The sequence below is a fragment of the Vicugna pacos genome, chromosome 6 (assembly GCF_048564905.1).
Source record: "Vicugna pacos chromosome 6, VicPac4, whole genome shotgun sequence".
Lineage (NCBI taxonomy): Eukaryota > Metazoa > Chordata > Mammalia > Artiodactyla > Camelidae > Vicugna > Vicugna pacos.
In genome coordinates this window covers 95,166,153-95,192,705 of record NC_132992.1, presented here as the reverse complement: position 1 = coordinate 95,192,705, position 26,553 = coordinate 95,166,153, and the positions used below count along the sequence as shown (strand labels likewise).

The window sequence follows — 26,553 nt, the reverse complement described above, 5'->3', positions numbered from 1 at the left end:
CATCCTCACCAGCGTTTGTGGCCCTTGTGGGGGCGGGGGGGGGGCGTGTGAATTTGCGTTTCTGTGATAGCGACTGAAACATCTGTCCAACACTTTTGCCCATTTTCTTGGTCTTTATTTTATTATTGTTACCTTTTACATAGACGTCATTTTTAAGAGCAGTTGTAGGTTTATGAAGAAATCATGCCGAGTTCCGTGTTCTCCCCCCGCCCGGAGTTCCCTGTTAGTGTGCTGTGTTACCGCCGAGGGCCAGTGCTGACGCGTTCAGACTAACAAGCCCACAGCTGACGGGGCTCGCCCATGCTGGTCCACCCTCGGTGGGCTCGCCAAATGACCGTGGCCACATGTCCACCACGGCGCATCACTCCCGCAGCTCCACGGCCCTGAAGAACCCCGTGCTCCGCCTGCTCATCCCCCCTCCTCCCCCCGGCAACCCTGCCCCTCCCACTTCTCCATAGTTTTGCTTTTCCGGAACGTTGTACAGTCGGGATCTGACAGTCTGCAGTCTCTCGGCTACATTGGTTTTCCACTTTGTGGCGTCGCTGCTTCTGCGGCAGTGTTTAGTGTTCACTGTGGCCTTCCATTTCCTGTGCTTTCACTTTTCTCCTCCGAGTTCCTCTCACTGGCTTGCTGGTCTGCGCTGCGGTGTGGCTTGTCTCGTTGCGACGGACTCCTGGGAGAAGCCGTGCCTTCAGATACCGAGGGACGGGGGCCTTCCAGTCGAGGAGCTGGAGGGCACGTCGGATGCTCGCCACCCCAGGGAGGCTCTGGCGCTGGGAGCCCTTTCTCCTTGCTGGGTGGGGTCCAGGGTCTGCCTCTGGGCCCTGGTCTGGGCCCTGGTTCAGCTTCACGGGGGCTTGCTAGTTGCTTCGGCGTAAGCCACAACAGACACGTGGGTGACACTCAAGTCACGTCACCTGACAAGTTGCCTTTTCTGCTGGCCTGTGTTTTACGTGTGTGTGCGTCTCGCTGAGTCTTGGGTCACTTAGGACTGTTTAATCGGCAGGGCCTACGCCAGAGCCCCCCCAGTTGCCCTCCCCAGCACCAGTCCTGTTGTCGTGCCTGCCGGCCGCCGAGGACACCCACGTCCATGCATCTGTCCCAAGAGCCGCGGGCCCCGGACAGAGGACACTGCCCAGAGCCCAGCAGGCGCTCAGTGGGTGCTTGTGGGAGGCGGTGAGCGTGGCTGTGCACCTGCGGGGAGGCGGGGCAGGAGCCCCTCGTGCAGCCGACACCTGGCTGGGCAGGACGCGCACGGGGGTGGGAGCTGCCTGGGAGGCCGCGCGCACTCCGAGCACCGTGTCGAAGGCCCGCCTCAGCTCTGCTGCCCCACGGGGCGGTTCGGGGGTCTGTCAGAAGTTCCTGTCAGCCCTGCTGCGGCTGCCTCGCTCTGCCTTCACGATCCAGGGCTGAGCTTAGCTCTGCAGCAAGGCTCTGCCCCCTGGAAGGTGTCAGGTGGCCGGTGCCTGTGGGCCTGGGTGTTGCTCCTTAACTCTTCTCGCAGACATGCTCCTTGACCTCAGTGACCTGCTCCAGGTAGACGCATTTCCTTTCTCAGCCCCTCCCTGTAGGCTCGCGCACACCCCAGAGGCCGGTCCCTGCTCCTTCCCTAGCTGGGAGTGCCCACGGGGCGTGGGTCTCTGTTCTGAAACTGGCAAACAGAGTGGGTAGGGAGGCCGTGGACACGGGGTCACGGTGCCGCCCCCGGGGCCGGGCAGCTCTGGCCTCAGCACCAGTGGAGAGACCTGGGTGCACTCAGTGCGAGGCCTGGGAGAGTCGCTAACAGGAAGATAAAGGGGCTCGTCTGCATACACTCTACACAGCATGGAAACACACTTACAGACTGTCGAGAGGAGCTGGCTTACTGGCTACCAGGGAAGCGTCTGTCCTTCCCAGATGACTGAGCATTAGGGAGAAACCCAACATGGGCCCCCGCGGGGGTGGGACACGATGGGGTGGGGGGCATCGCCAGGGTCCCCGACTGAGTGGGGCACAGCCCCGGGGATGGTGCTGGGGTTCAACCCCACAGTGATCACTCCCCTGAGGACGTGGAAAGAAAACAGTGAAAGCACATGTGACTGCAGTGTGAGGGTTCATGCGGAATTCACACGAACTCCACCCACTCCTACAGGGAAAGCTTCCCCGTGAGCCTGGGTGCCCCGCTGCCGAGGACTGGGCTTCAGTGCCCCCTGGGGCCCAGGACAGGTAGACCTTCCCCTGACCCACACACGCATGTGTTTGTGTCCTCCCAGCTGTCTTTCTAAACGGGATCTCTCAGAAGTCCCGCTGAAATACTCTGCGGTCAGGCTAAAAATAATCCCTTGGAATGGTGGAAATCCAACACTCCGTGTGCCATGCCTGGTCAGGGCAGGCCACGTGCCTGGTTTCCATCCTGGTGCCCAGGAGGACGGAGCGCGGGCTGGAGCGGGACAGAGGTCTGGAAGTGCTGGGGCACCGCCCGGGGGCGGGGGTGCCCAGCTCTCTTGCTTCACAGCTGTGGGAACGGGGGGCCGGTCAGGGTCCAGATGGAAGAGGGTGACGGGAGGTATGCCTGCTCACCTGGCTGAAGCAGGGCCTGGGGAGAGACACGGTGCCGGCCAGCGAGATCCGGAACTTCAGGCTAGACCCACACAACTTGCTTCGACCCTTTAGCACTGCAGGTGGACGGTGAACCCCGGGCCCCCGGTCCTGGGCAGAGGCACCGAGAGGCTGTGAGGCGGCGCGGCGGCCGGCGCCCGGGCTGGGCCTGGCTCTGCAGTGTCAGGGCAGATGCTGCTGCGCTTGCCTGTGGGCGTGGAGCGTGCCTGTCGGGGGAGGGTCCCCTGGGGAGCTCGTGCTGATGAGGGCTGGCCGCTCAGGGAGAGGGGCGGGAGCTGCCGTGAGGAGGACGGCTCCATGGTTAGGCTGCTCCTGGGGTCAGGCTCAGGGTGACGCACGAGGGTCCTGACAGGAGGCCCCTTCCCCGTGCGGTGCGGCTGACGCAGAGCCAGTCACCTGCCCAGGGCCTCGGCCCCTCAGAGGCCAGGAGGGAGACCCTCGGGATTTCTCCCAAGCACTTCTGGCCACTCTAACATCTCTGACGGGAACTGTGCACGGCGCATGCAGAGCCTTCCTACAGTTGACTGTCCATTTGAAGTTGTTCAGAGCCCTTTTCCGCAGCATTCAGGTGTTCTTCCCTCGGGGCTGCGGGATCGGGCTAGTGGAAGGTGTGGCGTGGGCAGGCAGGGTCAGGAATGTGCTGTGGGAGGGCGGAGACAGCACGCTGGGGCAGTCAGTTCCGTTCTGGCCTGAGCAGAGGCATGAAAGCAGGAGGGTCAAGATTCAGGAGCCTGGGGGGAACCTGGCAAAGAGCTGGGGTGTCTAGGGAGACGCGCACCCACACACGCACACCTTGGTGGCAGGCCCAGGGCACAGTGCTCAGAAGGCAGGCTCCGTGAGCCAGCAGTCCTCATGACCAGTGTCTCGGAGGAGGCGGCAGTGGGGTGAAGGGTGCCTTGTGCTGCCTGGACGCGGAGGCCTGGCCCCTTGCTGGGCAGGCCCCAAGCTGGCTAGTGCCTACACGTCCCTCCCGTGCCCCCACTTCTTAGTACCCTGATCCCCCGGTGGTAGCGGGTGCCTGTGGGTGCCGCCTGCCAGCCTGTGGTGGGTGTAGCACACACACACTGAGGCCCTCACTCTTCCTCGGCATCTTCTCTGGTGTCCTCTTGGATGCCCTCGAGGAGCTCACAGGCCAGGCTTGGTTAGGCGAAGCAGCTCTCGGGGGGGGAGGTCAGAGGCAGAGGGCCAGGGCCAGCCCTCCTGGGAGGCCCGAGGCCTACGGGCAGGACTGGGGTGAAGACAGGTGCGCGGGAGGCGAGGTGGGTGGGGTTTCTGTAGTTCAGGCCCCAGATGGCGAAGGCTGCAGCTCCCCAGCCTTTCCCTGGCTCTGCACCTCATCCAGGGCTTCCCGCGACCTCTGGATGGTTCCTTCTCTGCCTGCCGTCAGTGCTGCTCAGCAGCCTCCTCCTCGCAGGCTGCCCGGCCCTTGGTCAGCACCAGGCAGGCCATTAGGATAGTGCCTGGCCCAGCCCAGGGCTCCGTCGCCCCAGAGGTCTGCACCTGGGTGCTCGGCCCCTTGCCGTGCTGGCAGGTGCTGGGGCAGGGACAGGTTCCACGGCAGGCCTGGACTTGAGGTGGGAGCAGTGCAGGGTCATTGAGGTCTGCAGAGACCCATGGCCATGACCGTGCTGGCCCACAGGGACACAGACAGTATGCCGCCGGTGCACCCCTGGGAGCGAGGCCCCACAGTTTGGGGCCTCGTGCCCCAGACGCTCCTACTCTGCCAGCTACTCTTAAGCCAGGGTTTCTTCTTAGTGGATTCAGTCGCTGCCCAGAGGGCGGCAGAGGCACAGAGGCCGCCTGGGAGTGGGGCGTGGGGCGCTGGCTGCTCATGGGGGCCAGCAGGGGCTCTTGTAGACTAAGTGACGAAATGCACATTTTAAGAAAAAAGAAGAACGCAAATGCTTCCTGCACGTAGATGCTGTTCTTAGTTGTGGTCTTTTCGTGACAGGTGAATGTTTATGTGCTGGGGAAGACGTTCCTTCTCTTGGCGAGAGAGCTCTGCATCAACGCGCCAGCGATAGGTATGGTGGGGCTTATGAGTCTCCAGGTGGGAGGGAGGTGTGTGCAAGGGCCAGGACCCCAGGAGGGGAGAGATGTCACCTGAGCAGACGCTGGGGGTGGGGGTGGAGGGAGCAGTGTGGCGGTTATTTCTGGTTTAAAACCAGGATGCCCTCTGGTCTGTCGTCACAGGTGTGGATGAGGGTGTGGAAAGGGAAAGGGATGTGCCGTGTGGGTGGGGCCTTCTGGCCACGTCCAGAGGAGGTGCCCTGGGGCAGGAGGACTCTGCAGACGGAGCCGGGCCTCTCCCAGCCCCTGGTCCTGCCCTTACAGTCTTCCCTCCTTTGTCTGTCAGCATCTAGAGGCATGTTTCCTCTCGTTAAGGAGGCGTACGTGGGGCCAGGAAGTGCAGTCCTGCATCACCCATAGGATGGTGCCCTGGGGCTGGGAAGGCACTGTCCAGCAGGGTGGGCCAGCAGCGATACTGAGGTGGGGGTGTTCCCCTCCCAAGGGGCTACATCCCTGTGTTGAGTGATGTGATCCTTCCCTCTGGGGGTCGAGCTGAGGTTTTCCAGAAACAAAGCGTCTGGCCTAGGTGTCTGCAGTGTGGAAGGACGGCGGCAGGAGGCTTGGGGGGCCTGCCTTACTCCACAGCACACCCGGGGGTGGTCTGTTCCCAGGGGCTGGAGCCCTGGACCTGGTGGAGAGCCGCCCCCCCCCAACCACCCAATCAGCGTCAAGCAGTAGGACTTTGAGGGGCTGGTGACACTTTAGAAAGGAGACACAACCTGACACCTGGCTTTTTCTAGAGCTCTCTGGCTGCAGACCTGGAAAGAGAAGGTAGAGGCCCAGGCTGCAGGCAGAGGGCTAACCCACGGATGGGTGGGCCTCTTGGGACCACGCGGGAGTGCTTAGCTGCCAGCCGCTCAGCCCTGTTAGGGCTGTGAGCTTTCCTCTGCACTGGCAGGGAGCAGTCTTCATCGTGTGAGAAACTGAGCTCCTCAGCTTGAGACTTACAGTCACTTACCTACGTGTGGCCTCGTTTTGTTAAAACTTTATTATGAAAATCCACTTAAATAGGTGAACTACTTTAACGGACTTTTCCCATTGATTTGAAAGGAAGGTCTTAAGCTTAGAACCACTTAGAATAAAATCCAGGAGGGTGAGAAGGGGAGCAGAGCCCTCAAAGCAGGCAGGAGGTGCTGCCAGGAGGGGCCCAGGGCCTGCCTCGTGCCCCCACATCTGCCCCACGAGACGCGCACCCAACGCACAGGAGATGCCTGAGACCCAGCAGCCAAGGTTCGGCTGGGTGGAAGCGTCCGCCATGGCTTCAGGCTATGGCTGATTCATACAGGAGGCGAAGTGCAGCCCGCAGGGTCAGTAGGGTGGCAGCAGGGCATCCAGCACTTCCTGGCCCTTCCCCGGTCCCTGACTGGCTGCATAGAAGGGGCCTGCCTCTCCCAGCGTCCCACGGCCACCACAGAGCCTCAGGCGTAGAAGATGAGCTCAGGGATCTGCCCGCCCTGGACCCCGGTCCCGTTGGTGCTGTCGGAAGAGCACTGGAACTGAAAGGTCACCTTCCCGCACTGCACTTCCGTCATGCCCTCCTGCCCGAAGTAGCTGAGCTCACTGCCATCCAGGACGGCGCTGGCCGTGTAGAAGGTGTCCTGCTCTACCTGCACAGGGTGTTCAAACCAGACAGAAAAGGTGTTGCTGGAGCCGTCGGAGACAAACTTGGTCAAGTTCTGTGCCAGGACCACCCCCAGCCGCTTGAGTTCGATCTTCACGCTGTACTCTGCCTTCCCGGAGCTGGAGCCGTACAGGCCCAGCCCTGCAACGAACACCCTCCTGTCCACGGCGAACTGGATGCTGTCGCAGCGCCCGCGGTAGCGCCACTGGTTGCTGCGGTAGGCAGAGGACTGGAAGCGGTGGCACCGCTGGGGGGCAAGGCCCTTCCTCTTGGTCAGGGGGAAGTCCAGGAGGGGCTTGTTGGCCGCCGTGTACCACAGGAAGATGTTGTGGGTCTCCTCCAGCGTCAGGATGTCTGACTGGGCGGCACCATTGGCAAACTCCTCCAAGGTCATGGTTGGAATTCGGACCAGGTAGAGGGCTGGCCCCAGGACGTGTCTCTTGTTGCGGGGGGTGACCGGCAGGCCCTGCCTCTTGCACTCTGCCTCAGCCCAGCTCAGAACAGCCTCAAAGACCACTGCCTCCTTGGTGTTGAGGGCCTCCCGCGTCACGATGATTTCCAGTGTCTGCCAGTCAATCTCACAGAAGCCTTCGGACCGCAGGGCCATCTCTGCCTGTGCGTCAATGACCTCCCAGCAGCGCTGGGTCAGCTCAGGCTCCTCAAACAGCCGGCTCTGGGACAGCAGCACGCAGGCGTTTTTGGCTTCCAGACTTGTCTCCAGAAAGTTGACACAGGCTTTTGCTAATGCAGGGACGATGTACTTCTTAGCAGCATAGAGCGTGGCCAGCACTGTGTCAGCTTCCAGATCGATCTCGTCACTGTACATGTACCTAGGCAGGACGGGAGCCAGGTCACAGGTTGCACAGGGCACGCCGCGTACCCAGGGCCTGGGAGAGGTGCCCATCGGTGCTGGTGGACTTTGCCGGAGCTGCAGGATGCTGGCTGGTGGAACCAGGCAGCAAGGCACCACCCCATCCTTGAGCACTCACGAAGCAGACTTACTTTAACAAGATCAGAAAAGCTGCAGGCTCCACGTCAGGAATGTGGATTTCTGACTTGACTTCTGCCAGGTCCCCGTAAAACATAGCATAGAAGACGGAACTGCCAACGGCCAAGACGTACTGTGGAGGAGAGAAAGAGCTGCCCTGAGCCCCGGGCCCTCCCCGCCCCCGCGGCTGCCACACCCCAGGTAGAAGGCAGTTCATACTCAGGAGGCGCTGGTCGCCTCTGTGAGCTCAAAGGGCCGGGCCTCTACCAACCTTGTGAGCAGGCACCCTCTGGGCTGCGCCCGGGGGCCCCACGACGAAGTGGACGTCAGCCATGAGCTCGTTGTTGAACATCAGCGCGTTCCTGCAAAGGGCAGAGGCACACGACGGCGCTCGGGGCTCGGGTGGGCGCGGGGCGGGGGCGCGGGCAGGGGCGGGGGCACAGCCGGGGCTCACCTCTCGCGCAGAGTCGGGTGGAAGGACTGCCAGTTGGGGCTCTCCAAGTTGTTGTTGTCGGGCACGGGAGGCGCGGGCGCGGGCGGCGGCGGGGTGGGCAGCGGGGCGCTGGGCCGGCCCTTCCTGCCCGCGGCGGCGGCGGCGTTGCTGTTGGCGATGTCCGTGGCGGTGGCGGCGGCGGTGGCGGCGGGCGCGTAGAGCTCCGCGGCCATCTTCGCGGGCAGGGCGGCCTCGGCGCGCGGGGGTGGCGCGCCGTGCGCCCTCGCGCCGCGCCGAGGCCTCGGGGGCGGCTCTGCGAGGACCAGGAGCGCGGTGAGGCACTGCGCCACCCGGCCGTGCAGGCAGGCCAGGGGCAGCAGCATGGGGCCGCGGCGGCCGTGCGCGCGGCGTAGCGGCCTGCCCCGGGCGGCGGGCGCTTCTCCCTCGGGCCGCCCCGCCCGCCGACCGGAGCCTCCAGCGCGCCCGCCCGCCCTCGTCCGCACCGCCGCGGCGCCCGCGCGTCACGCCGCATCACCGCTCCGCCCCGCGCGGCCGACGTGCGCCCCCGTGGCCCCGCCCCACCGCGGCCCCGGCCCCGATCCCGCCCCGCGCCGCCGACGTGCGCCCCCGTGGCTCCGCCCCGCCCCCGGCCCAGACCGGCGCGGGCTCCCGCAGGAGCCTGGCGGGAGAGTTGCGGGAAGGGGGACGTGGGGCGCGGGCTCGCGGTGGGCAGCCGGCGGCGGCGTTGGTGGCCTCAGCGCAGGACCCCCGACGCGGGGGGGGGGGGTGCTGCCTCGCTACGAGGCCAGTCCTGCAGCCTGGGCGCCTGAGCCGTGCGGTGACCTCAAGGGCGGGGCGGAGCCGGTCCCCACGCTTGGCCGAGGAGGTGGGGAGGGGACAGGGCGCGCCGGGGGAGATGACCCCCAGGGGGCACGCGCCGCGCTGCGGGCCGCGGACACTGTTCTAAACGGTGAGGTTCGGCCCTGATGACCAGCGCGCGGAGCGTCGGTGTGGTGCTGCCGGTCATTGCTGCGCAGTCCTCCGCCGGTGTTCGAGCCGGGCTGCTTTGTCGCTGTGGAGGTCTAGGCGTTCTCTTGAGTATTCTGGAGACTAGGCCCTTACGGGGTGGAGGAGCTGCAAGTACTTGTCTCGCTCTGTAGACAGCATTTTCCACTCTGGTTGTGTACTTGGCTGCACGGAAGGTTTTAGGTTTGATGTAGTCCCGTTTGTCCGTTTTTGCTTTTGTCGCCTGTGCTTTTGGTGTCCTGTTCGAGGAATCATTGCCCACTCCAAGGCCCCGCTCTTTCCTGGCTTTTTCTTCTAGGAGTTTCACGGATTCGGGTCCTAGCGTTAGGTCTTTAATCCCTTTGGAGTTAATTTCTGTGTATTGCCCTGACCTCCCGGCACCCTCGTGGGAGATCGTTTGACCGTGTGCGTGTGGGCCTGTTTCTGGGCTCTGTTCTGTTCCGTTGACCGACATGTCTCCCGTATACCAGCGCCGTACTGTTTCGGGTTCTATCTTCCAGAATTCCTTCCCTGGTGAAGGTGGTTTATTTATATACTTGTTTTTATTACTCCATTTTGCCTATTTTAAATACGTCATTTTGTTAGTCTTTAATGTTTCGCTTGACTGTCTAGTTCACTATTTCTTCTTTAATTAAGTGCTTAAGTCTGCTTAGAAGATTGTTCTTTAATTTGCTGATAATTTGTTTGGAGGTGAGGGCACTGTGTATCTTTTTTTTGCCTTTGAAGTCAAAGGGCACGTCGTGATATTTCTGTCCTCCGAGATACATGGAGGCCAGTTTTCATAACAGTTTCACAGACTTTGGAAAAGAACGGTTAACTTTGTAGGGTGTTAACTTAAAATGTATTTGTTGAGTCGAGTCGGTGGTGATGGCATCCAGTTCCTCATCTAGGCTTTTTCCCCCAGTCCATCTAATTTGAGAGCATTTTGTTAAAAATGTGGTTTTGAGATTTGTTTCCAACCGTTTTCCCTTCGCTTCATTCTTGCTGTGCCCCGTGTGTCTGCAGATCTGTGATCGTCCTGTCTTTTAAGATCGCTGTGTTCCTTCTGTCACAGAGCGCTCGTCCCGGCCCCACTCAAGGCTCCCACCCCCGCCCCGCCGCCCTGCCGCCTGGGTCCCAGCACAGCCTTCTGTGCTTCCCCTTTCTGCGTCACTTTAAAGTGTCTCTTGCAAACAGCATGTCATGCATTTCATGCTCTTGTCCAAGCTGGTCAGGGGATTTAACTCTGTCGCGTGACCTATACTTGTGGTTTGTTACTCTCTCCTCGTTATCTTTTTTCTCCTAGGTTAAATGCCCCAGTCTGTCCCACACCTACCCCAGACTGCTGGCATATTTGTCTTGAAATTTTTACCAGTAGTTTCAAACTCGCGGTTTCTTATTTCAAGAACCAGTCAGTGTCAAAGTCCCACCCAAGTCAGGATGAGACCCTCTAATTTAATCCCCAGCTCTGATGGGCTCTGTTTTCTTGAAATTAGTTGGGAATCTTAACAATCCCTTTTTTTAGGGGGAGGTAGTGAGGTTTGCGCATTTGTTTATTTTAATGAAGGCGCTGGGGGTTGATCCAGGGCCTCCTGCATGCCGAGCGAGCGCGTGCTCTGCGCTGAGCTGTTCCCCTCTTCCCTTGGCAATTCCATTTTTAAAGTGTGTTTGTTTCCTCCTGGTAATATCTTTGTTAGGGACCGAATCACACACAGGCACCCCCCCCCAAAACAGAACACCCACAGTGGAAGTAGGCTGTAGCTCCAGGCTGCCCAGGCTCAGAGCTGACCCTGCCTGCCCGTCACCCGATGGTCTCTGCAAGGGGGTAAGTGTTGGGGCTTAGTTACCAGCAAAGCGAGCAGTTGAGGACCTGCGACCTGGCAGCCCCAGGGCGTGTGCTGCAGACAGAGGAGGAGCCTCACTTTGCAGAGAAAAAGGAGGAAGCTGGGGTGGGGGCAGGCGGTGGCGGGGGCTGCTGCTTCCAAGGCCTTATGTTTCCACCGGAGGAAAGTGAGGGCTCGGGGTGGTGGCCGTCTCTCACTGGCTGGGCTGTGGCTGGGCCAGGGACAGCCTCTTCCCTCCAGGGTTGGGAGGTGCGCTGTGCAGTGGGTGTGGGTGTGGGTGCAGGACTCCCCAGCCAGGCTTCCCGGTCCCACAGCGCACGAGGTTCCCGCTGGTGGCTTTCACGCTCTGTTGGTGGGCTGTGCTGGGTGGCTGCTGAGGTCCTCGTGGCACAACACAACCAGAGGTTCTGCTCCCCACTCTACTACAGCCTCCTCTGTCAGTGTGGAGTGTCACTTGGACCTCTGCCGTCCCTGGGGGACCCAGGCGGCTTTACATGCTGCTGCCAATCTCTGTGGCCTCAGAAACCATCCCTGGGTTCTTTACGTGAGCCAAGGCTGGCAGGGGATGGAAGAGGGTGCTTGTCGGACCTCACTGGGCTTCCAGGGGCCAGAGCTCAGTCCCAAGTACCTGTGTAGATGCAGGGCAGCCAGGAGAAGTGGTCTGGCCTGGGCCCAGGAGAGGGTGCTGGGCGCTGGCTGCCAACCGGGGTCTCTGTTGCACCTGCTTATGCTGCTACTGGGGGTATTTAAGGAGCTGGTGGGCCCCTCCCTCCTAGGCCTCCTGGGGTCTTCCCTGTCTGCCCTCCCCCTGCCACCTGCCTGTGCATGCCTGCTCCCCGCTGGCCGCTCTCTCTCGGACCCCACCTCACGCCTCAGCCCCTCTTGAGCGCAGCCATCCTGGATGGTCTCGTCCAAAGGCGGTCTTGCCCCGGTGTTCTGTCACGGAGCCCCACGTGGCTCCTTCGTTACCTGTGGCTGTCCCTGCGGTCAGCTGAATTCATTCAGTTGCTCGGTGGTTTTTGTCTGCTGCGTGAAGCCTTGTGTTCAGCTCCCAGCTTAGAGCCGGGAGGGAGAGGGCGCGTGTCCCTCCTGAGCTAGGCTGGCTTTCCTGCAGCAGGAGATACCCGTTTACTTAAAGAGGTGTGCAGAGACACGGCTGTAGTTAAGGGGGCAGAAGACATCAGCCGGTATTTCACAAGAGAAAATAGTAAATAAAAATGGAAAAAAACACGTTCGGTATAACTAGTAACCCTCAAGATGGCACATGAGGGGGGTCGAGGTATAGTTCTGTGGCAGAGTGCTTGTCTACCGTGCATGAGGTCCTGGGTTCAATCCCCAGTGCCTTCATTAAACAAAAAAGTAAACCTAATTTAAAAAACAAACAAAAAAAACGCCAAGTGAAGTAGCAGGCGCTGCGCAAGCCTCTCCTGGAGCGCACGGCGCCTCTGGGCCCTGGAGCCCCAGCCCGGGCAGCGGCTGCACCCTGCCCATGCCCGTTCCCGCTCCAGGCGTGGCGGGCTGCCAGCTGCGCTGTCCAGGAGGGAGGCTGTGTGTCGGGGCGGAGGACGGGGAGCCTGTGCGGTGGAAGGACGGGTTGGGGGCGCTCCGACTTGGGTTGGGGGGGATGCGTGTCACACGAGCTTGGTTTTCGTGTGTGGCGGGGTCTCGCCAGCACTCCAGTGTGGGGTGTGCAGCCGCGCTGAGGTCCTGTTTCCACAGACCCCTGCCTGTATATTCCGCGCTTTGCCCACCTGCTGGAGTTTGGCGATAAGAACCACGAGGTGTCCATGACAGCCCTGAGGCTCCTGCAGAGGATGAAGAGGGACTGGATGCACACGGGCCGGCGCCCCTCTGGCCTCTGCGGGGCAGGTGGGTAGTCTGGGCACCATGGTGGCCGGGTCCGCTGCCGGTGTGTTGGTGGCTTCTGTTCCAACCCTCTGTCAGGCCAGGCAGGTAGGGGGTGGGTTGTCTCCAGAGCTGCCTCCCAGTCTCCCTTGCGCAGTCCGAACGCGGCCCTCAAGGATTCCACCTGCCCCTGCTGGCCTCCACCATCTTGGGGAGTGGGCAGGACTCCTGGAGGCCAAGAGGACGTAGGCTTCCTGGCCTTGGCCCTGGGCTTGAGTCCCAGGGCACTGGCCTGGCGCTGAGTCATCACTGCGGAGGGCATCGCGGGCCTTCAGGCTGTCTCCCTGTTCCCAGGGGACAGTTGCCTGGTCTCCCTTCTGGGTGCAGCTGTCGGCAGTCTTGCTCTGAGTCGAATGCTCCCTAAACCCAGAGCCCCTCCTCAGGGGGGCCTTACTCTTCCTCTCAGCCCCTCACCCAGTGCCTCAGGGTCCAGTCCACTCCTTTCTGAACAGTCAGCAACCAGCAGAGTCAGTGCTGCCCAAGAAGCAGTTTCCATCTCCAAGTCTGACTCCTGAGTTCGCAGCCCAGGATCTGGGCCTCTCCGAGGGTCCAGCTGGTCGTGGCCACACGCACAGCACCCCGGGCCGGCACGCCCCCCTCCCCCCAACCTGGGCTTGTCCGTTGCCAGCATTGCCCCCTTCAGGCCAGCTCAGAGCGCACTGTGCGCTTTGAGAGGTCATGTGAAGTTCTCAAAGGGCTGAAGTTCTCAAAGGGCGCATCTCGATGCTTCTTGTGTTTAAAACAGGAACGTGTGACGGGGCACCTTTTATTTCTTCAAAGTAGTCACGTAACAGCACGCAGAGCAGTTTGTGGGCCTCGGGTGCTGTGACAGGTGCAGCCTGGGCAGTGCCACCCCAGCTCCCCTGGAGGGAGCCCTCGGCACACCAGTGGCCCTGCTTTCGCAGGCATCCGTCTCTGACCCCCCAGTCCTGTCCCTTTCCAGCACTTCTGGTTGCAGCCAGAATGCACGATTTCCGGAGGACTGTCAAAGAGGTCATCAGCGTGGTCAAGGTGTGTGAGTCCACGCTGCGCAAGAGGTAGGGGCTCCCGTCCTGGCTGGAGCTCAGCCAGGCTTCCCCCGCGGTGTCTCCGTCAGGCCTTCTGGGCCCACGCCGCCCCCGCCAGTCTAAGTCGTGGCCCCTGTCTTCCAGGCCGTGTTGAGGTGGACACCCTGACTCACACAGTCAGGAGGCAGGCTCTGAGAGCGGCCTCGCCCGTCTCCTGGTCGGTGCGGCTTGAGTGATGGGCCTCCCCGGGGAAGCAGGCTCAGAGGCCCACCGTGCCCTATCCTGGAGCGGCCTGGCGAGCTCCTGCTTCGGAGCCATGCTCCCAGGGTCGTCAGGGTAGCTCTGGCCACAGCCCCACTTGGACGGTGACGCGCTAGAGCTGCACTGGTCACTGCAGGCCTTCCCCACGAGTCTGGGACACTTGGTGGCTGCCTTTCAACAGAGATCATAGCCTGTGGCAGTCTTCAAAGACAGAGGGAAATTTGTTTTGCTTATATGATCCCTAGTTCTCTTTTAAAACTCTCTTATTCAAGCATTTCAATGATTGTGTGAAGTGTGGGAAGTTGACCAAGCTGACACTTAACTTTGGTCGGGCACCCCACAGCGCAGAACCGCTGCCTACCGGCCACAGCCTGGGACCCGTGGGGCAGCCTCCCTCCTCCCGGGGCCTCCCGCGTCTTCCTGTGGGACCGGCGAGGCGCTGTGCCCTTCCTCACAAGGACCTAGTTTGTTGGTGGGCTGGGGTGGGGGTTGAGAGGCTGCCGGACAGCCGCTGGGCCTGTGCTCACAGCGGTGCGTGACGGGGTGCTGGGCCGGGGAGCCAGGGCCCCGGGGGGCTGTGTAAACTGAGTGCTGGTCTAAGCGCCACTGTCAGGAGTGCCAGGCTCCCCTCCTCACGTCTCTTTTAGGCTCACGGAGTTTGAAGACACCCCCACCAGCCAGCTGACTGTGGACGAGTTCATGAAGATTGACTTGGAGGGGGAGTGCGACCCCCCGTCGTACACAGCCGGGCAGAGGAAGCTGCGGATGAAGCAGGTGAGGCCCTGCCTGCCTGGCTGTGCCCCATCCAGCTCATGGCCACGGCAGAGGTAGCGTTTCACGTTCTCGTTACAAAACAGGCGGCTCAGCCACGGAGACCAAAGAGGGTGTGGGTCCACGTGCAGTTTGTGGGGGAGGTGGTGGGGGGGTGCGGGGCCTGGGGGCCCCGAGCCATCTCGTCAGCCGTCAGGTGCATCTGTGCAGTTTCCAGGGAAGCGCCAGGGCCCAGCTGCTAGCGCCTGCGGGTGGGGACCCTGGGACAGCTCAGTCTCCTGCTCCCAAGAGCATGCTGCGTCTCAACCCTGGGTCCGCCCCGTTACGGCAAGCTGCACGCCAGGCAGCGGCAGGCCCCAGTCTCCGTCCTCTCTCTGACCTTCCTGTCTTTTTCCGAGCAGCTGGAGCAAGTCCTGTCCAAACAGCTGGAGGAGGTGGAAGGTAACAGCCAACCTCACTGTGCAGATGCCACGGGCCCTCATGGGGGTGGCGCCTGTGCTTACCTCTGGCCTTTAACCTGCCTCAGGAGAGATATCCAGCTACCAGGATGCAATTGAGATCGAACTAGAGAACAGCCGGCCCAAGGCAAAGGGGGCCCTGGCCAGCCTGACCAAAGACGGTAAGTCAGCCCTGTGTCCGCTCTCGCCTGTGCCCAGCGGCCCTCCTGCCGCGGGCCCTCACCCGCCCCCTCTCCGCTTCCACCCCAGGCCTTGAGCGCATGCTGGGCATCAGCCGCTCCCAGGACACCCAGGCCACCGTGTCCCCCGCTTCCAGCCCTGTCCCGGGCATCTCCTTGGTAGCTGAGCCTCTCAGACCAGGCTCCCCCCGCTGCCCTCGGGCACGCGCTCCTCCCCAGATGCTGCCTGTGGAGGGGAGCTCAGCCCTGGCTGTGCCCCATCCACCCTGGTCCCTGCCCACTCTTTGCCGGCACTGGCTGGCTGGTCCTTGCAGTTCGTGCACCCCTGTTTCTGGCTCGGGGCCATGCAGAGCTACCCGGGCGCCTCCCTGGCTCTCCTGGACCAGGACCGGGACCGGGACCGGGACCGGGACAAGGACCAGGCGTGGGGTGGTGTGCGTTGCCAGTTTTTCAGTCCAATAGGCGGGCACCTTCTCACGTCCTTGCCTGGGGGTGGTTTTCGTTTCTCACACGATCCTAGAGACAGCTGTCCACTGCCCGCGCTCCCAGCTCTCGCTCCGTCTATCCGCCTGGGGAAGGTTGGCCCGACCTCCTCCCGCGAGCAGGTGTCCCCGCCGTCTGCTTTTCTCCAGGCGGGCCGCAGCCCGTGCACCACGAGGGCGTGTCCCCTCCCACGGCCCCCACCCGCTGCCTGGGCGACACTGGCTTCAGGTGTGGCTTCGGGCACCGCTTCTGCCCTTCGCAGCTCTGCACTGACTGTTTCACGTGGTTAGCTACGTTTGGTAGAAACAGTGGCGTCTTAGCCACTCACAGTCTTAGGCCTGAATGTCTTGCTCCCACCTGGCGCGTTGCTTGGCCCTTCAGTGCCATGCTGCGTCTTGGTGGTGACGGCCAGCGCGTCGCCCGGCTTCCCCAAAGGGCCCCAGTGTGGCCCCGGGACACACGGCACAGGCTGTGGGCCACAGTGCTGCGTTATCCTGAAAAGGAAACACCTACTCGCCGCTTCACCAAGCCTTCCTCTCCGCCACAAGCCTGTGTTTCTGATGTCGCAGGGTCTGTGGAGAGAACACAGGGTTCTCAGGGGTCGATAAACGCGCTGAGCCCACCTCGGTCCCCGGAAGGCCTCCCGCGGCCGGACGGCACGCCTCGGCCCTAAGGCCGCAGTGTTGTCCCGCCAAGGCCAGGACACTTTTATACAGAACTGAACAAAGTTGTGTCTTGCAATGCTTTCGACTTTATTGTTTCTGTGTTTTTCTTTCTTGTTTTGCATAGTTTGTTCCCTGATTTTTCCCCCTAGCTAGGTTATCGATCTCCCGTTGAACCTAGTCTTGCGTTCACTTACTGATTCTGCGGCTTCCTGTGTGCTGAGTCAGGGACCCCGCTTCCCCTGCTCTCTGTCTTCCTCGAGGCTGCCCTTCTGTGTGCTGAGTCCGGTCCTGGGTGACAGGTTTCCTCGCGCAGGGCAGGGCGCCCCGTGCGTTGGAGCTGCGACCCGCAGGGCCGACATGAGATGCTTCCTGCTGTTCACGGTCTCAGATCGTTTCCCTCTGGCGCTCAGAGTCGAGAGGGAGACCAGAGTGGGGGCGGGTGGGCTGCTTTCTGACGCTGTTGTGAACGACCGCACGTGCTGCATTGTGACGGGGCGTTGCCGGCATGTCCCTCCTTTGTGCCACCAACTGCGCACGTGGCCGGGTGGGTCCCTGGCTGGGGACGCCGGGGTGCCGGGTGGGCTCTGCCTCTGCTGGGTGTCTCGCTGCTGACGTAGTCGTCGGGGTCTGTGGTCCTCTGCAGGACAGGGGTGGTCACCATTTTCCCACCGAGGCGGGCTCGGTTTCGGTGCCTGGCGCCATCAGCGGACCTGAGCGCACGCCCTGGTGCCTCCACGTCTGCTGCTCTGCTCCGCCGGCCCCCCGGTCGCTCCACCTGTGTCTTCCTCTTCTGGAGGCAAGCGGCCAGGCTCTGCCTCCTGGTCCAGGAAGAGCCTTTCCTCCTCTTTCTGCGGCGGGAGCTCTTTTGTGCCTGCTGTGCCTTTTGCACGGTGTTCTCTGGACCCTGTACTTGTCCAAGGGGTGTCCTTTCTGTGGTTTCTTCCCTCCTCTCTTGGGCAGCACCTGCTTGCACCTTCCCTGCTGGGCTGTGAGTGACGGCTGGTGTGTCGAGGGGCCACTTGTCTCCTCCCGTTTCAGCTTCTTGCACACTTCTCTGCCTGGCGACATGGTTGGGGTCGTGTCCCTGCAGCTTGGTCGTCTGGGCCGTTTCCACGTCTCGTTGTGTCCTGCACTCCTGTCTGTCCGGGCCTGAGCTCAAGTTAAGAGGAGGTGTCTGGCCTGCCATGGGTCACGGTGTTGCAGCTCTGATCCGTGGGCTCCTCACGGACCAGTCTCCAAGCCCCCTAGCCCTGCTGAGGAGGGCCTGCCTGGCGAGGAAGCCGCAGTCCCCACGCATGTTCTTTTCCTTGCTTGTCTCTGCCATCAGGAGGTGCTGCGAGGAGGAGGGGGCTGGGCTGGTGGGGCAGCAGCTGGAGCAAAGGTCGGGGGGACCAGTCCACGGACGCCGGTGGGAGTCCTTCCCTCAGGACGTGTGTGCCAAGTGCTGGCCCTCCTGCGGGATGTGTGCCGGCGCACAGCAGTGAGGCGGCGTCCTGGGGGGCTGGGGAGGGGCCGAGCCGGGGGCCGTGCAGACCGTTGCCCTGCCTGGCGCATCCCTTGAACAGGACCACGCGGGGGAGCCCTGGCCCTCCCCCGGATTGTCTCTCGGCGCAGCCGTGCCAGACCCCTCCTGTGGAGCGCTGGCCCACGTGCGAGCCTGGGCCTGGGCCCTCGGCTCGGTCCCAGTCTTGGACTTGTGCCCAGAACCACTGTGAACGTTCGTGCCGGCGTCGTCTCCTTGGCTCTCAGGAGAGCGCTGAGGGTGGGCCTGCTGGGTCAGCACCCAGTCTGCAGGCGGCCGTCTGGCTGTTTCCCAGCAGGCGCCCCTCGCCGCAGCGGGCTTGCCCAGCGGCAGTTCTCTGGGTGGGATGTGGTGCCTCCGCCCCGCTGTCCCCCACGGGGGCTCTGCTGTAGTCCCCAGTCCCGTCTCTTGCCCGTGGCTTATCGGGTTGCGTGTTACCTTCTTACGGGGTTTTGAGTCATTTACATGTCCAGAGACACATCCTTCATCAGATCTGTGACTTCAGGCAAGTCTGCAGGGCGTCTTTTTGTTCCCTTAGCAGTGTCTTTCAGAGGCCAAGTTCTCGACTTTGACGAAATCTGATTTTTCAGTGCTTCGTGGATTCTGCGTTCAGCATCCCATCTGGGAAGTTTTTGCCTGACCCATAGTCATGTTTCCTCCCGTGTTCTCTCTGAGTGTCTGTACTTCCAGCTGTCAGGTTGATGTCTGGTCCCCCCAGCATCAGTGTGAGGTGTGGGCCGGGCCGTGGGCTCACCTCCTGGCCTCAGCGCCCTGTGCAGTGGGCAGAAATGCTCCACCTCAGCGAGCGGGCCACCTGGCCTCCCGCCCGGCTCTCAGGTGGTGTGTGCGCTTGTGTCCCTAGGCTCTGTCGAGGACACCACGTCCAGTGTGTTTGGCGAGGAGGACGCCGAGGACGAGGAGCTGGAGGCCGCCGCCAGCCACCTGAACAAGGACTTCTACAGGGAGCTCCTTGGTGGTGGCCTTCCTGGCAGCTCAGAGGTGGCGGGGGGCCCTGAGGGGCATGGCAGGCCCCCCGCCCTGGAGTCCCTCCTCGGACCCCTGCCCACAGCTGCCAGCCTGGGCATCTCGGACTCCATCCGAGAGTGCATCTCCTCCCAGAGCCGAGACCCCAGTGAGTACTGGGGGCTGGGGGGAGGATGCAGGGCTCCTCCGGGTGGGTGGAAGGTGGGGTGCTGCTTGGAGGGCAGGCTTCTGGAAGGGCAGGCTTGGGAGGGGCACTGCAGCCCCACTGCAGGGCTGTGTGAGCGGCCGGCCACCCTGCTGTGCCAACACCCTGGATGGCCAGGAGGGCTTCTCACCATCTTGGGGACCCTCCTCCAGTGGCCAGAGCCCTCTGTCCGGGGGCTGTGACTGCAGGCTCCTTCCTGCCCCTGGGCAACTCAGGAGGTGTCAGTGCAGAGGCCTCCTGTGAATCTCAGCTGAGAAGTCACGGGCCCTAACCCTAACCCCCTCCCTGTCCCCTGCATGTCTAGTCTGGTGGGAAAGCATCGGCTGAGCTCCCCGTCTCCATGAGTTAGACGGACACTGCCCGCCAGGCTCCAGTGCCCACAGTGATGGAGCCCTGAGCAGGGTGACAGTTGCTGCCACCCCCTGGGGAGGCCTGGAATGCAGGCAGCTCCAGGAGGAGGGCGGGTTTGGTTCCATCTGGTTCACTGCGAGCCCTGGCCCTGCCTCCTCTCCGAGGCTGAGGGTCTGCCTCTGTGTGCGAGGAGCCCATGTAGGGGAACACTATTCAGAGGCACGTTCAGCTGCTCAGGTGTTCGCCCTGCGCCCTGTATGAGTGAAGCCCCAGGCGGGTCCCACGCTGTACCCAGTGGGGGCATGTGCAAAAGCCCTGAGGCAGCTAAGGGTGCTCTGACCTTGGAGCAGAAGAGGCCCTTCTGACTGGAGCTGAGACAGGGAGGGGAGCGAGGCAGACCCCAGAGGGGCACTGGGTGCGTCTGAGCACCAGGTGTCCTCGCGGGACCTCAGCTGTGGAGCGACAACATGGCAGGAGAGCCCGGGAGGTCTGCCGTTGGGGTGAAATAGGCTCAGCAGAGGGCTGCCAGGTGCTGAAGGGGTGGTGGGCGGGAGGGCCAGCCCCAGTTTCTGGGCCGTGCACTTTGTGCTGTTGACGCAGCTTGGGCAGAAGAGGATGGCTGAGGTGTTGGGGGTGTCCTGAGCACAGCCACAGCCAGGAGGGCATGAGGACAGGGGTTTCCCCTGTGGGTTAGCGTCCTGCTTCCTCCACGAGGTGCTGGGGTGAGTCTCGTCCCCTGTGCCCTGCATTCGCGGGGCCCGCCAGTGGCCAGGAGGAGGCGTGTTCCAGAAGCCCTAGCCGCACCCCCAAGTCCTGTGATGGCCCAGGTGGCATGGAAGGTGGCCCTGAACGCAGACTGTGCTTCCCTCCAGAGGACGCGTGCGGGGACGGTGAGCTGGACCTCAGTGGCATCGATGACCTGGAGATCGACAGGGTGAGCGCCGTGGCCATGGGTTGCTTGGGGCTCCCAGCTAGTCCCGCAGTGCTTGTCCCCCGCCAGCGGGGAGCCTCTCCACCAGCCACCTTGTCTGAGGTCACCTGCATGTGCTTAAGTTGGTGTCCTGAGCCCTCAGCTCAGTGCCTTCTCGGGGGCCCTCCCTGCGCTCTGGCTGGCCCAGCGCCTGCGCCTGCAGGGCCTGTGAGCTGCCAGCCGGGGGGCAGGTGCAGTGCTGGTTCACGGATGCAGCCCTCAGGCTGGCCTGGGAAAGGTGAGGGTCTCCACACATGTTCCCTCTTGGGTCGGAGGCCTGCGTCCTGCCCATCATGTAGAAGGGGAGCATGTTTGTGGCTGAGACTGGAATGTGCCGTCTGAGGGACGCTCTGCTCTGCCCCAGTACATCCTGAATGAGGCAGAGGCCCGCGTGAAGGCCGAGCTGTGGACACGGGAGAATGCTGAGTACCTTCGGGAGCAGAGGGGTGAGTGCCCACCCAGGTGTCCTGGGGTGCCACCTCGCTGACCCCACCCGCCCGGCTGACCCCACTGCTCTGCCTTCCAGAGAAGGAAGCAAGAATAGCGAAGGAGCGGGAGCTTGGCATCTACAAGGAGCACAAGGTGGGGCGTCCCCCACTCCCCGGGGCCCGGGAGGCCTGCTTGGGGCCCAGCCCGGCCGGGGGTCTGCGCAGGGGCTGTGGGCAGATGGCAGCCGCCCAGGCGCTCGCTCACCAGGGCGGCTCAGGCTTCCCAGTAGCCCCTGGCTGCTTGAGCCCCTGCCCCCTGGAGCCCGGCTGGCGCTGAGGCCCACAGAAAGAATGACTTTTGTGTTTCCATTGAGCCCAAGAAGTCTTGCAAGCGACGGGAGCCCATCCAGGCTAGCACGGCTGGGGAGGCCATCGAGAAGATGCTGGAGCAGAAGAAAATCTCCAGCAAGATCAACTATAGCGTGCTCCGGGACCTGGACAGCAAGGCCGGGGCCGGCCTGCCCAGGGAGGACGCCCGGCCCGAGGAGCAGGCCCCAGCCAAGAAGCTGCCTCGGAGGAAAACGTCTGCCAGCAGGAGCGGGGCTGGTCCCGGGACCAGCGTGGGGAAAAGGTACCGGGTGGGCTGGGGCCCGGGCCATGCAGAGGCGCTTGGGGAGTGTTGGCCACCTGAGTGCTAGGAACCATTGCTGGTGTCCGGCAGGCCCCTGCTGCCCCGGCCAGGGCCGAGGAGGGGCTCCAGCCCCGGAAGGGCTCCCGTGGCATCAGGGCCTGTTGTGTTTCAAGGAACAGTGGGCCAGGCTGATTCTCCATCCCAGGAGTTGGTTCTCCTGGGTGTCCCCCGCGCCTGCCCCGCTCTCATCCCCTGCTCACTGCCGGGCAGGGGGGTTGGCTAGAGGAGACAGGAGTAGTGGCCGCAGTGTCACTCCCGATGGGGGCAGGCGGGCAGGGGCCACCACCCTGCAGAGATGGTCCGGGCAGCTCTGTGGCCTGTGTGCGGCTGAGGGCACAGAGGGGACTCGCCTGGATCGGAGACGGGCGGAGACGTGAGACCTGTGGGTCTGCGAGGGAGCCTGGCACGAGGGGAGCCTGGGGTGGGAGGGCTGCCAGGCCTGGAGCCCGGGTGAAGGAGCAGGCAGGCCACAGCGGGGCCTGGGGTGGACGGGACCCAGAGGGGCGGGGCGGCGGGGCTCTGCCCCCCCACGTCGCCCAGATGTGCTATAGTGGCTGAGGCCGTCATGCTGTGCTCTCTTCCAGGTTGAGGCCGATGGTGTCACCGCAGCTGGCTAAGAAGGTGGCTGTCGGGGAGGTGCGTGGTGCCGAGACTGTGGGAAGCAGTGGCTGAGGATGGGCTGATGGGGATGGAGCATCGGCACTGCCGCTCTGGCTGTCCCAGCCCCGGCAGAGGGGCCTGTGGCCCAGGGTGGCCCCGGGGACAAGTGCCCTGGGAGCTGGAGGCCACTGGTGTGCAGCAGTGTCCAGCATTGCCCCCAGGCCAGCGTGCAGCCATCCAGGCTCCTCTGTGTGGGAAGCAAGGCCCAGCCCCAGGGTCCATCCCGGCCAGTGTTGGGCCTTCCCTCTTCCCTTGTCTGGGGACTGGAGGCCTTCCTCTTAACGTCAGGATCCTGGTCTGGACCAGGAAATGAAAGTGAGGGGAGGGAGGGCCCCTAGGCAGCTGCAGGGCAGGATGGGGTCGCGGGGGGCAGCCTGTGCTCCAGGCCCCCTCCTTGGGCAGGGGCCCTCCTTCCTCCGGCAAGGCCTCAGCAGGAATGAAGAGTTTTCTGGAAGCTCCTGGGTGTGCACGGGGCGAGGGGAGAGGCCACGGGGCTCGGGGGTCCTTGCTGACTGCTCTTGGAAGGTGGGAAGGGTCCCCAGCGGGGAGCTGTGCTCCGCCCTGTCCCCAGCTTGTCCCCTCACCCGCCGCAGGCCTTGCTCCCAAGCCCCTCCTCCCTGGAGGCTGAGCCCGGCGGGCCCACGGCAGTCGTGGTGGAGAGCGGGCCAGTGTCGTACCACCCCGAGGAGGACGCAGATGAGGAGGACGCGGACGAGGAGGACGGCGAGCCCTGTGTCAGCGCCTTGCAGATGATGGGGGGCGACGGTGAGGGACTCTGCACACTGTTTCACCCGGGAGGAAACTTGAACTGAGTCTTGGTAGGAGTGGCCATACTGGTTTTAAGGCCAAGGGTGCTCAGAGGAGCTGGCCGGGCCTGGCTGCTGTGAAGGCTGTGAGCTCTGGGCTTGCCGGGCAGGGGCTGCCTGGCCAGCAGAGAAAAGCTGCACCCGCCGTATTGCTCATGGGACCTGCCAGGGTGAAAGGACTGCAGTGGTCTCCAGTGATGATGTGTGACCGAGGCTGTGCTAGAGCCCTGAGGGGGCAGCCGTGGCCACGCTGGTGGTGGGCAGGGGTGTGGCCACTCCTAGGCACGCAGGGGGGTGCGGGAGTCGCGGCGGGTGGCACCTGGGCTCCTTGACCTCACGGCACTCCTCCGGCACCCGTGACTGTTTCTTGTGCTTTGCAGATTACGGCTGTGATGGTGATGAGGACGATGGCTACTGAGGCGTGACCTTGCAGCCGGCAGCCTTTGGCGGTGGCCCCCGTTGGTGTCTCATCAAGGATCAGTCAGGGTCTTTGATGCCAGGGCCCGCAGGCATGTGTGCCCAGACTCCCCGTGACAAGATGGGCGCTGCCCCGCCGGCTCCGTGCGCCTCATCCACAGCTGCACGAGGCTTCCACGGCACTTGCTGTTGGGACCACGTTCTGAGCAGTGTCAGGAGTGTTTCTGCCCAGCAGGGGGCACCGGATCGGATGTCTGTGTGTGTCTGGTCAGAGGTGGGTCTCACGGCCCAAGAACCCTTGCAGAAACCCTTGCGCGAGGGCACTGTCACGTCCCATGGAAGAAATCTGAGGCACAGGGAGGTACAGCCACTTTCCCAAGCGAGTGGAGGGCCAGGTGGGTTCCAGGACCCCTCTGCCCCTCACCTTCTAGCTGGTCAGAGAAGCACTTTGTGTCCAGCCCTGTCCTCTGCTGGTCCAGAGCTGGTCCTGTGTCTCCACCTGAAGTCCCCGGCCAGGCACTCGTGCCTCCCTGCCCCTGCCTAGGCCGTGGGGACCTCGTGGATCTGCACGTGGGCATCCAGAGGCTGTGTGGCCTCAGCTGGCCAGCTGGCGAATCCAGTCAGTCCAGTGTCGCTCAGCAGAGGTCGAGGCACAGCTGCCCTGGGGACCCAGCGTGGCCAGCCTGGACAGAGCCGAGGTCCGGCTCACCGTCCACCAAGGGATGGCAGGCAGAGGGTCCCCAAGCCCGGTGGTCCAGCCCCAGATAGTTTCCGCCACCCTGAACCACCCGGGCCAGGCCTCCTCATAGGAAGGCCCAGAGATCATTCTCAGGGCTGGGCATCCCTGCTCTGGAGGTAGCCTGGGAGGTAAGGCAGATGTTTCTGTCCCTTGAGGCCCCAGCCTTGGCCACCTGCCCCCCACGGTGGCAGAGCCATGCCACACTACCTTCTGGGGCCCAGCCCCCATCTCCTAGGGTGGGCAGACCCCTCCCAGGGCACAGCAGAGTGTGCAGGGAGCAGCTCTCGAGGTCCTTGGTATACTCCTCGGCCTGTACCCTGCAGCCAGTCTGGGGCCCCAGGGCTCCTGGAAGGCTGGAGTGGAGGATGGGTAGGTGAAACAAAGATCATTACTTGAGCAGAAACCCACTGAGACTGTGGTCTGTGACTCTGTGTCCAGCTCTGTGGCCTCCCTGGCAGAGTGAGGCTGAGGCAGGCACGCCTGGTCCTGTTCTCAGATGCACGATGAGGCTCCATCAGCGACATGTCCCCCCACTCCCTGCAGGGGGTCCCTGTGCCGTGGGTCCCTGGTGTGGGCATCCTGGCGTGGGCGTACCGTGGGGCTGTGGGCCGGGAGGGCTCGCTTGGCTGCAGGGGCTCATAGGGGAGCCTCATGGGCTTGGGGCGCTCCCGGCACTGCAGGAAGCAGATGGTGGGCCAGGCCAGAGATGACGGGGTGGGGGTGGCGGGTGCTCAGGGAACTTCCAGGTGGTGGCAGCTGGCGGCTGTGGAGAAGGTGCACCCAGCGGTGTGAGGCTGGTTTTCAAGACGGCTCTGGCTGGAAATAAGGGGCTTCTGGGTGGAGGCCTGGAGGGTGGGTGGCTGGGCAGGACTGTGCTGTCCTGCAGGGGAGGAGGGGATGGCACTGCCTGGCCAGTGAGATGAGGGCTGGGGCCAGGAGCGGACGCTTGCATGCTCTGGGGGAGGCTGCTGAAGCAGAGCAGGAGGTGGAGGGGGTTTGGGGGAGACGAGCATGCTGGTGGCTGGCAGGGCCAAGGCCAGAGGTGCCTCACCCACCCCTGAGGTGGGCAGGAGGCCCCGAGGAGGCTGAGAGGCAGGCAGGGCTGCTGGAAGGGGAGGTCTGTGGGCAGGAGGTAGTGATTGGGAGTGGCGTCCGGTCCCAGAATGGCTGGGGTGCCTCTGGGCTGTGGCCAGCGCCCTGTATGCTGGCCACCACTACATGTGTGGGCTTGAGGGGGACATGCAGGTCTGTGTGCACCTCCAGCCATGTCCCCGTGCCGCCCTCCCAACCCGGAGAGTAACCTGTTCCATCAGACCCGGGATCATGGGGAGGGAAGGGAGGGGAGGCAGGGAGGAGGCACAGCCCCTAGAACTCACACTGTCTGGACGTCTGCCCTGAAGCCAGGTCCCTCCAGCTGCTGGCCCAGGGTCCACTCCCAGCGGAGGCCTGGGAGGGTGGCCCCCAGCAGGGCGGGGTTCAGGCTGCCTTCCCCTGGAATCCTGCACATCTCGGCCTCTCCCAGACCCCCGGGTTGTGGACTGGACGCCAGCATGGCCGCTCCTCCCTCCCCCTCATGTCTTCAGCCCTGCTGGGTGGACGGCAGGAGTGGGCACCCCAGCTCGGGGGAGAGGGATCCTGGCGACCCCCCATCCGACACCTGCCGGTCAGAGTCACCGAGGTTCTGATTGCCAAGGGGTGCGTCACAGTGTCCACCCCCCGCCATCCAGTTCCCCCCGAGCCGCGCTCTCTCCACCCACTGCTTGAGGCCCCTCTGTGGTGCTGTGGGGGGTGCGGGGGGCCTGCTCCCTGCCCGGGGCTCGGGGGCCTGCCCTGGGAGCCGTGTGGCCCACCTGGTTGGAATCAGCACCAGCTGCTGGCGTGAGCTCGGGCTCCGATGGCTGCTGACAGGTGGGCCCCAGGCCCATCCTAGTCTCCCAGGTGAAACCAGGGGAGCTGGATCTCATCACCCAGCTGGGAGGTGGCCTCCCTGCCCTTCCTGGGGAAGTGAACTCAACACATCCCGCCAGGCTGGGGGCTGCCTTGCAGATTAGTCCAGCTAGACCCCATCTTGGACCTGAGCCAGGTGCCCCGTGGGGCCTGGCCAGGGCATGGTCTTACTCCCAAGGAGCCCACGCGGTGCCGGGGAGCAGCTGGGAGAGGTGACCTCCTCCCTACATCTGAGCCCAGCTCCCTAGGGGACCACCGGCCTGTCCCTGTCATGTGACGGGTGGGGCCACATGCCACGCTTTGGCTGTCTGGGGACAGGTGTTTGCACACAGCATGTGTGCACCCGAGCCCCTGGGGCAGTCCAGGAGTGTGTCCCCTCATTCCAGGTGCCCTGAGCTGGTAGTGGGAACCCTGGGGTGGGGGTCAGGAGTCAGACAGAAGGAAGGCTGAAGGCTGGAGCCACCTCTGACCTCCACCTCCCAAGAGCTGTCCAACCCCTGCCCGCTGCCGCTGTCACTTCAGGGTCACATCAGCCTGCTCAGCCT

The 26,553-nt window shown here is 63.3% G+C and overlaps 2 protein-coding genes across 5 annotated transcripts in view; one reads left to right on the top strand and one right to left on the bottom strand.

Moving 5' to 3' along the window:
• BRF1 (BRF1 general transcription factor IIIB subunit) overlaps positions 1 to 24,464 on the top strand; it is a 47,314-nt gene extending 22,850 nt beyond the window's left edge. Inside the window, exons 4-18 of one of the 3 annotated variants that reach the window (XM_072963872.1) lie at positions 1,505 to 1,536; positions 4,550 to 4,622; positions 12,279 to 12,428; positions 13,408 to 13,501; positions 14,380 to 14,506; positions 14,905 to 14,944; positions 15,030 to 15,122; positions 18,673 to 18,942; positions 20,223 to 20,284; positions 20,685 to 20,766; positions 20,847 to 20,902; positions 21,123 to 21,379; positions 22,024 to 22,075; positions 22,693 to 22,864; positions 23,286 to 24,464. In XM_072963872.1, the coding sequence (XP_072819973.1) occupies positions 1,505 to 1,536; positions 4,550 to 4,622; positions 12,279 to 12,428; positions 13,408 to 13,501; positions 14,380 to 14,506; positions 14,905 to 14,944; positions 15,030 to 15,122; positions 18,673 to 18,942; positions 20,223 to 20,284; positions 20,685 to 20,766; positions 20,847 to 20,902; positions 21,123 to 21,379; positions 22,024 to 22,075; positions 22,693 to 22,864; positions 23,286 to 23,323 (1,598 nt within the window). In that variant the 3' untranslated portion in view covers positions 23,324 to 24,464. Of the gene's footprint in view, positions 1 to 1,504; positions 1,537 to 4,549; positions 4,623 to 8,396; positions 8,681 to 8,708; positions 10,541 to 12,278; positions 12,429 to 13,407; positions 13,502 to 14,379; positions 14,507 to 14,904; positions 14,945 to 15,029; positions 15,123 to 18,672; positions 18,943 to 20,222; positions 20,285 to 20,684; positions 20,767 to 20,846; positions 20,903 to 21,122; positions 21,380 to 22,023; positions 22,076 to 22,692; positions 22,865 to 23,285 lie in introns of those variants that run through there. The other 2 variants (XM_015250049.3, XM_072963873.1) reach the window with 2 other exon arrangements.
• Positions 5,638 to 8,244, bottom strand: BTBD6 (BTB domain containing 6). Of its 2 annotated transcripts, XM_072963874.1 has the most exons (4): positions 7,732 to 8,244; positions 7,549 to 7,639; positions 7,292 to 7,410; positions 5,638 to 7,119 (listed from the first exon to the last, which is right to left on the bottom strand). In XM_072963874.1, exons 1-4 carry the CDS (start codon positions 8,091 to 8,093, stop codon positions 6,087 to 6,089), a joined length of 1,605 nt encoding a protein of 534 aa, XP_072819975.1. In that variant the 5' UTR covers positions 8,094 to 8,244; the 3' UTR covers positions 5,638 to 6,086. The 2 variants fall into 2 exon arrangements, with proteins under 2 accessions (XP_072819975.1, XP_072819976.1); XM_072963875.1 differs by lacking the exon at positions 7,549 to 7,639 and having other exon boundaries at positions 7,732 to 7,863.
• Positions 24,465 to 26,553: the final 2,089 nt, after the last annotated feature.

What these genes read in the sequence shown, in the direction of transcription:
- BTBD6 (XM_072963874.1), bottom strand. Translation starts at nt 8,093, where the DNA reads ATGCTGCTGCCCCTGGCCTGCCTGCACGGCCGGGTGGCGCAGTGCCTC. An exon ending in CACCCGACTCTGCGCGAGAG is followed by an intron (nt 7,640 to 7,731) that starts GTGAGCCCCGGC and finishes TGCCCTTTGCAG; the next exon opens with GAACGCGCTGATGTTCAACA. An exon ending in AGAGGGTGCCTGCTCACAAG is followed by an intron (nt 7,411 to 7,548) that starts GTTGGTAGAGGC and finishes TCTCCTCCACAG; the next exon opens with TACGTCTTGGCCGTTGGCAG.